The sequence below is a fragment of the Lutjanus erythropterus genome, chromosome 7, assembly GCF_056507025.1.
Source record: "Lutjanus erythropterus isolate fLutEry1 chromosome 7, fLutEry1.hap2, whole genome shotgun sequence".
Lineage (NCBI taxonomy): Eukaryota > Metazoa > Chordata > Actinopteri > Lutjaniformes > Lutjanidae > Lutjanus > Lutjanus erythropterus.
Window position 1 is genome coordinate 24,997,904 of NC_139323.1, and position 9,619 is coordinate 25,007,522.

Genomic DNA, 9,619 nt, shown 5'->3' on the forward strand with positions numbered 1-9,619 from the left:
AACTACTGATCAAAAGCACATTGGTTAAAGGTTATTTGGTGCGGCTCCTTTAGTAACCATAGCCATAAAGAAGGGGGTGTTGCAGAAACAGCAGCCATTTAGAGCATAAAGCAGGCTATTTCTTCATATCATTTCGTAACTCTGAATCTATGTTATCTTATTCTGCTAAGATCACTTTGAGGCAGGATAAAAAAATAACACATTCTTGCAAAGTTATAGGGCACCTAGCTGGAATGTTAGATATATTATATATATAAGCAGAGACCAATGCAGATGTGGATGACAGGTTTGAATGGGTACGATTACTGTTATCTTCATCCGAAATCTGGAAAACTGGACTATGTGCTCTGATATCTGTAAATGTTGATTTTTGTCACCATGTAGTAACTTTATCAGGACGTAGTTTTGTTCACTCACCAGAGGACAGGAGGCTTTTGAGGAAAGTGAAGTTCTCTCCTATCTTGTCTAGATCAGGTAGTAGTTTGGCTATTTCCTCCATCTCTGGTAGAGCTTTGGCCAGTTTATCTGTGGATACAAGATATACTCTGTCAAGTGGGAAAGACGGAGAAAAGGTTGGGATCATGACATTAAAAGGACCACACTTACCTAGATCAATTTGTTCACTCAGTTCCCAGACAAAATCAGGAATGACCCAGTTGTATTCACTAAAATCAGGCAGCATGTCCTTCCACTCGTCATAAGTCTGGAGAGACATTGACAGGTTTATGTTATCTTGACATGACTGAATGCTTCTTGTCTACTGTTTTCAATGATTTGTCATCACAGCTAGAAAAGGCAGGGAAAACGCTTTAAAGAGCCCAGGAAAAGAACAGCGTGGGTAAAACTAATACGGTTGTTGACTTCTGTTTATAGCTCAGCTTTAGTTTACAACTCTCTTACTTTGTTATGACAAGTCAGAACTAAAACTAGTTCATAGGCCAGGAAAAGATAGGAATTAGATAAGAAATCCTGAGTTGTAGACCCTCGATACTGACCTTTTTAGCTGTGTACCCTCCTCCAACTGCAGAGCCCAGCAGAATGTATCGGAGCTTTAGCAGCCGGGCAGCGAGGCGGGCCACCCAGAAACCACGCTGCTGCTGGTAGCCACGCCCCCCTGACCCTGGTGGAGGCTTGGGAGGCCGTATGGGCAACCGTGACATAGAGGTGAAATAGCGGGCTGCCGTGCGATGAGGTGCTCGTTGAGGGTTGGTGTTTCCCGAGTAGCGGTGGTGAATGGCACGGGACAGAGGGTGCAGCTTCTGCAGCGGTACCCGAAATCTCACCCCCATGTTGTTAGAAACCAGGTTCCTGCAGGCCATGCTGAGAAAACGAGAAAATTGGACAATAAATGACAAAAGCCCACCTTGCTTATGCGCTTGTAAACGCCACAACCCCAGAAAATATCATCTCTGTGGACACTTCTAGTTGTCATCACAGTTATATTCCTGATGATGCAGCTATTTGCCAAAGAGTAAGATATAATGTACAAAAAAAATTGGGCTGATAAAATATCCAGGCAGATTAAGGAAAATCTATATTATTACTTATTACTCTGATAGTGAAATTATGTCTGACGAATATTTGCTATAATAATACCTGATTTGACAGATTACATCAAAGCATTTAATTTGAATTATTAGACAAAATGCTCTATAAAAGCCAAAATTTATCCATTCTCTTTTTTGATGCACTTTACTAGAAAAACGAGTATTTGAAGTCAGAACTTTCCTTTGGGTTTTGCTGCCCTCCAATGGAACTCGTGAACTCATATGTATGACTTGGGAATGTTATGTTTACGAGGTCATGAATATCACAAGTCACATTTTGAAGGGAACATCATACTCATGGAACTCATGAGGGAAGTAGTCACACAACTAGAGAACGCCAAGCTTTCAGAAAGGTTCCACTAATGAGGTTGTGAATACCACAAGAGCATTCATATGGAATCTTCTCACAAAAACAGTAAGCACGACCCCATTTGAAGGCAGCATTTGTTGTAATACAGTGGAAGCCTTTATAGGGATCACATCTGTTTCAGGTCAACTATGCAGATTATTACTACAACCATTTTTTCGTTATTTTTTATTCAATTATAGGCTAATTGCTAATCACCACATCTTAGTCCTTCTTACCCGACAGCTTATTTGAACTTATTTTCAAAATTCAGAACTCTGTGGTTAACTTGTCGGTTGAGAAGTAGGTAATTATCACGCATCTGTATTGGCTGATCAAATCCATACTGTGCAACCCTCATAAAATCTTAATTTTAGTCTCAAGAGAATCATTCTACCAGATGAAAATGTCACACCTTTTTTAGGAAATCTAAAGCTTGCATGAGTATCATTTTGTGATCGAAACGATGGCAACAGTAATATAAAGGAAATAAGTAGTAATACGGGCTAGGTAAAATTGAAATTTCTTCATTTCCAGCCTGCATCAGAAGGAGGTGAGCTTGGAGTACTGAGATGACGCGCCTCCGCGGCACAGAGTGTCAGCTGATAAGAGCAGGATAATAATGTTCGCGTACAAGTTACTGTTGGTCTGTCATACTGTCATTCTAGTGTAAGGCCGAACCACAAATGATCTAATATGCAGGCAAAGAGAAGATATAATATAATAACGTACATTTTAAGGGAACGCCAACTTGCAGCTTCACCTGACATTCAAGAATATTCACAATACGACATGTAAATAAATGCTTCATGTTTACTGTCTATTATCATAGCTTAGTTAGCTAACTAAGCAAACAGTATTAAAGAATACAACACATGAAACTCAAAGTACGATACTCTGTAATCTAAATTTGTTTTCAATTAACCATGTCCACATTGCATTCCCCCGATTACGTTAGCTAGCTAACTTAGCTAGCTAAAGTAACATTCAAATCGACAACACCGGTACAAGCCGCTTTATAATACATGCCAGTGACAGTATGTTACCTATATTGTATTTTTAAAGAATGAATCTTCTTTTTACTAGGACGACGGATATTTTCATGAAGCAGGTAGCTAGCTTCGCTGTCCTCAGCTGTCAAAATGACCAGCTACCAGTGGTTTCCTCACACTTCAGCTAGCTGCTGTTACCGTTATCTTCATTAAATGTGAACTTACCAGGCAGCTTTACTTCCGACACGCAACATGGCGCTGTTATCAACAGCGGCTTAACGCGAATCTCTTTCAAATTCACTCTTCAGGCACGATTTAATTCATCTTTCCAAATGGTACACATTTGTTTGCCTATTATGGCAGCTAACTAGCTCGTTAGCTAACAAGGACACAGCCAGAATGACAGTCCACTTCCTGTGAGTGGTACTACCTTCAAATCAGCACGGGCAGAAAACACACCAGTGAATTAGTTCCTATGCATCTACAACAAGAGTGCACATGGGAGAAATTACCCTTTATCTTGCTGTTTTAACCACGAAACCACTCAAACCAAGTTTTTCCCACGAAACCAGATCAAGAGGGACTTTGTGGTAGAAAGCCTTTAAGAGTTCTTCTCCCTCCTACAGTACTCAGGCAACCTACTTTGTGCCTCTGAGGCTTTTAACATGCAACCCCAAAATGTCCACATGGACTGAACCCTCAGTCCAATCTCAATAATTTTTTGTGTGTTCATCTAAAACATGGAGGGCCTTTAAATTCTGTATGGAAGTACTTTGTTAAATGCCCAGAGTGATAATTTATAACATCATGAGAGGACAATAAAATAATAATGCTGATTCCTTCATAGGGCAGAAACACCAGAAACAGTGCTCGCAACAGTGTACATGTAAAATGACTTTGTCTGTGATCCCCGCTTTGAACTGAATCTTACTACCTGGGGTAACCACAGACACAAGATGTATACACATTTCCAAATCTCACAGGGGCTTTATTCTAGCATTTCACCTGTCTTTCTGAATGACTGCATATCATTGTTTTCTTTTTTCATGAGTGCTTTTCAAAAATACCAATGTATTTTATTATTAGAACAATATGATAATGAACTGCAACTTTTCTAAAACAATAACAATTAGTTTTTTGTCCCTCAGCTGACACTAATTTCATAACTAATAATATTAAAAGAAAGAAATGAGTTAACATAGTGGTGTTTTCTTTCTTAAAGTAGTTAATTCTTTGGGTCTCAGGGATCCCAGTCAGTAGTCCTTATATGTTAAACATGCTGGCAGGATGAGTGTTAAATGACTATCTGGGCCAGGGGGATCATTTGTAATGTCATCACATGATTAAAAAAAAAATCATGTTGATGGCTGCATAGGACATAGACAGTAGAAATAGTGCTCACTAGAATGTATATATAAAAAAAGATCATCACACACATATTATGTGTGTGTATGTGTGTTCACCCTTAACTAAGATGACCAAATTTAGAGGAAAAGATGCTGAGATGTAGACATATATGACACACGTTTCAGCTGACAAAAAAGCCACTCAACAGGGGGAGCCATATGCAGTTCTGGGGGCTGCAGGTTGCTTACCACTGCAGTCAAATCTCATTTTCAAAGGAATTACAGGGGATCCAATTTTTGCAATTGTTTACACAGGAGCTTACATAAGCTACATCTGTGTACTTTAGTCTGAGAGGAGGAGGAATTGCATAAGACTGAAGCTGTAGTGTATACAGTATTTCCCAATTCAGGAGCTAGACCTTTCAAACTCCACATATCTAGAATGAATGCATCCAAATGGGCTGACATGGCCTGAAAATTACAGCCTGTGTAACCTTTAGAGCCCTTCTTACCATACAGTCCATTATTGCTGCTCAATAACTCAAAATACATTTAGGTGATTGATGCCAACTGTTCTGTCAACAGTTTAATGCTATAAACAGTACAAATTAATTATTTCTGCAATACACTGGTAATTTGAGGGATGTTAATCATTTTCAACATAACTTCCTGTAGCCTCTGCAGCATTATGGCGTCCCATTCACACCCATTAGAAACAAATTACTCATAGACGTACAGCACTGTTTTGAGAACATTTATTGAAAAGAAAGAAATCAAGATAAATCTGAAATACAATCCTCAGGGAAAAGGAAATGAAAATAAATAAAAAATAAATTATAAAGTACAAAAATTTTCAAAAAAAAAAAAAGTACATCTCTGCCAATAAAAACAATACATATACCCCAGATGAGCCTCTTGCTGAGGTGTGGGAGCTGCAAATAAAAAGCACACCTGAAAGAGCAGACATACAGATGGACCGTAATAAAAAATTCTACCAACAGTATATTTTCATTCAGTTTGGGTATCAACTTGTATTATTTTCTCTATTCATTACAAATAGACACATTTCCCTGAGGAAACAACATCCACATGAGGCTTCATATACACTCAGTGGGTGACTCAATCTAAATGCCATTTGATGGTTTGTTTAAAATACATGATGTGAATAAGAGGCCGATGCTAACTGTCAACAGTCGGTATATGTTGTACCTGTATAAGAGCATAGCGGTTTCAGCATTAAATCCATTGCTTTGACATAGCTGTGTCAGAGTAAAAGGCAAAACTGTAGCGTAGAAGAAAAGGAATTATAGTATTTACACTTTGCACATTATTAAATGGATGAATTTTTTTGTATGAAGGTGCACAATTATGACACAGCTGAGACTGAATCATTTTGCCCCTAGCAGCAGTATATTCACTTCTACAATAGATCGCTGATATCGAGCAGCAATGCACATTCTTCTTTGCCAATTACATTTTAATTTTACATGGATGCAAAACATTTTTTAAAAAGTTCCAGACAAAGAAAGTAAAATATGTACATTTAATAATGATCGGACAGAACAGTAACAAGATTGTCAGATGTTGCTCAAATTCTGCTCCACAGAGGAGGTGCCAAATATACATAAGCTGAATTCCCTTCTTGTGTCAGATCCTTGGTTTCATACAGCATAGAGACAAAAGAAAATCTAGGAGACAAATCTTTCCATTCTGAATGGTTTAACTTATTTTGAACTCTACAGTAGACGTGTGCTGCAATGTTTAAGCACGGCAGAACAAATATTGATCCAAGTGCCCAAATCATACTTCACAATAACTGATTCAAAATTGTGAAATAAATGCCCGTGATTCATGCCCTAATAAAATCCAAGCTAATGCAACTCCATAACAAAAGTGAAAGTACAAATAAATTCAACAGACAGTACAAATCAAAAGTAGACAGACAACTGATTGTAACACAGTACCAAAATAGTAGAAAAAGACACACCAGCCCTTTGATAATCCAAAAAAACCATTTAACATTTTTATAACTAAATCTTTTGACTTTATATGCACACACTAGAAATGTACATCTCATATATACAGATAGAATCCAACATCTAATATCATTATCCACTTCTGCTCAATCAACTTATTTTTGACAGAAGTGAACAGGTTAAAATAAAACTTTTCTTCTTTTTATCTCTTTCTTTTTCAAATCAGCAATACAGATGTGATGAAAAGTCTTTGGAAATATAGAATCAATAGCCATAGTATTGCCTTGCATTAAATTTCGTTCTTTACACAACATTCAATTTTAGCCTCAGTAGGTATCAAGAGAAAGAAATTGAACCCTGAAAGAAAATATTGAAAAAAGAAAAACACCACTGAATATTCAGAGGTATAGAAACTCATGTGGCTCATATAAGCATATAAGCAAAATGGTTCAGATCCAAAAGAAATTAGTAATTTTCTTTGACCACATACCAAAATCTTTCTGAAAATTGGCACAAGAATGTCCGTTTCTCACCAGCTTCATCTGCTACATATCCTTCTCAAACTGACAATTTACCCACAGAATACTGTAACAAAATAATATAACTTTCGTCATGAAATAAACAATATATCCATCAAAACCATGGTCACATACCAAATTTGAGGTTGTCAAAAAACAGCATGGATCACTAGTTTCATATGCATTTGTAATATTATTACAAGCATCTCAATAGACGATGGCTTTTAGGAACTGAGCAACTTCAGACGCTTGTTATTACAGATATTAAGGATATCTGTGTTTCTATATGAATAAAGTAATTAATAATCAATGGACAAGCTATACATGTAATGTCATGTTGTCAGATAATACAGCGCTGTTCCCAGAAGTTTGAGATTTGCCCTATTTTGTCAGGGATGGAGGAGTAACATTACATTTAATTTGACATTCTTTTGACATAATGTCTCATAACCACTGAATAGCATTCTGAAAATACTTTGGGACACACACTATTTGAAATCATCAATATTAAACTGTACGCTTCATGAAAGGCAGGCTATGCACAGTATACAGTTATGCTGACGTGTTGGTGTCTCTGCTTTAATGCGGCACTCCACCCTAAGTCTGCCTTTGGAGTATCAAACACTATGGTTGCTTTAAAGGTGGCTCCAAAAGGTTTGTCGTTTTCTCCTTACAGTGGCTGTGGTCATCTTGAATTCAGTCAGTTATGATTTCCAATGGTACCGACTTTCATGGCAGTTGAAGGAATAGTTTTGATTATTTGATGTGGGTTTGTATGAGGTACTTATCAATAGTGAATTACCTACAATAGATGGCGGTGGGCACGCCCCTAGTTTGGAGAAGCAGAGAGAAGTACCAGCAGAAAACCTAAGCAATGAACTCCTGTCAATTTAAATGGACACTATACTTATATTTTTTTTCACTTTACTTGATCTCAGACGGCCTTCTCCAATGGGAAACTGGTGTTAAATGAGCCAAATATCACTCTCCAAATCAACCAAACTCCATAGGCGAAATTAGTCATTTTTATCTTGCATGACACAGGAGTTGCTGATCTAATGCTGCCTCAGTCTGTTTGTTTGTTTGTATTATTGTGCGACTGAACTATCCTTTTAAAATCCTTTTTGAAATCAAACAATACCATAATCAAACTAACAGACTGAGGCAGCAGTAGGTCAGCAACTCCTGTGTTCTGTGAGGTAAAATTACTGATTTCGCCTATGGAGTTCAGTTGGTGTGGAGAGAGCAATACTTGGCTTCCATCACAGCAGTTACCCATCAGAAAAGGCTGTCAACTAGCAAGGTAAAGCGGTGAAAATATTCTAAATATAGCATACACTTAAGATGTCATTGATTATTTTTTTGGTGGGTCTGTTTTTAAGTGGCTAAAATACATTTTGCTGCTGACCCCCATCCACTCCAGTACACTGCTTAGCTTCCCGCGCAATATTCTTGATGCTTCTCCAATCTGGGGTCATGCCAATTGAAATCTACTGCAAGTAATACACTGCCTATCGATAAGTATCCCACTGCTGATAATCTGTACTATCCCTTTAACTCTCTGCAGTATAAACCACTTCTCCAGTGTCCATCTGTTAGCTCAGTATGCCATTACTGAAATCTATCTCAATAGATTTTATAAAGAAAGAAGCTCAGAGTTTTATAACCACCTTCAAAGTTCACAAGAGTGAGTGTTTGACACGTAAAGAACAGATTTTGGAGGGTGTCACTTTAAATGCCAAAGAAAGAGCAGTGAACACAAAATATAGCCCTTAACTCTCTATGCAGGTAGCCCATGTGTAATACCATGAATACAGGTGTACAGTGTATGGTAACAAGCATCTGTCTTATGCAGTGTGTGTTGTTGCATGGATGTTTTGAATGTGCCAAGAACAGTGAGCTGATGAGATGCACAATGCCTTGCCTTGATTTACGATTACACTTTTAATCAGTCTTCCATAGGAAGAAATTTTGTAAAAAAAAAAAAAAATTAAAAAATAATAATAATAATTAAGTAGTACTACTGGCTTTCTGGAGCCAATTCGACATGAGTTTGTGAATGTAAGATGCTTATATGGTCTCATGCATGTGAGTAATTGTCCACAATAACCAGCCAGATTCATGCCATTTCTTGTGCGGATGTTTTTTGCAAATACAGAGATGCTGATGTAAATGTTTCTTAATTCTACAGTAATGCTATATTTGTAGTAATATTTCTAGTATTGCAACCATCAAGTCTTAAGAACATGATGATAGGGAGCTGGCTTCATGCAAGTATTGGTATGCTTTCACTCTCCTGTCTGATATCACTAGGTGCTGACAGGACATGGCTCATAAATGTAAAAAAGAAAACATAAAACATGATTAAAGGTTTATAGCCACACCAGCGACAACATGAGTGTGTAAAGCCCCACACACACTTTTTTGATGAATGAAAAGTAGAGACAAATTTGCGGTTGTTAAATATTTACCACTACTGGGGCAAAAAAGTTAGTCCAGAAGAGAGGGCTATGTTGTTCCCTGTCAGGATAACTTAATTGTGTGAGTGTACAGTAACATGTTAACATTTAGTATGTTTGCATTATTATGAAAGTACAGCTGAGGTCGATGAGAATTCGGTTATTCATTTTAGAGGTATACTGTTACAAACTGAAGACTTGTTGACCGGCTGGTGTCATGACATGAAAAATCAGGACCATGAAATGTCTGTGAATTTCATGAAAATACAGCAAAGAGTTTGGGATATTTTAAGTCTAGAATAAAAGACTAATGAGTCCACTAGGCTAGCATGGCTAAAAAGTTGAGATGAAGTTTTCTTTTTTTCATTTTTGTTTGTCTTTTTTTTTTTTTATTTTATTTTTTGTACATAACAATATATTCGTTAAAAACCCTCA

General features: G+C 37.3%; 1 protein-coding gene across 1 annotated transcript in view; it reads right to left on the minus strand.

The window, feature by feature from the left end:
• The window catches only part of opa1 (OPA1 mitochondrial dynamin like GTPase), a 45,769-nt gene extending 42,468 nt beyond the window's left edge, over nt 1-3,301 (minus strand). The window contains exons 1-4 of the mRNA XM_084723297.1: nt 3,111-3,301; nt 996-1,320; nt 607-703; nt 418-525 (exon numbers count right to left, since the gene is read on the minus strand). Of these exons, the coding sequence (XP_084579423.1) occupies nt 418-525; nt 607-703; nt 996-1,320; nt 3,111-3,139 (559 nt within the window). The 5' untranslated portion in view covers nt 3,140-3,301. The remainder of the gene's footprint in view (nt 1-417; nt 526-606; nt 704-995; nt 1,321-3,110) is intronic.
• Between the last annotated feature and the right edge of the window lie 6,318 nt (nt 3,302-9,619).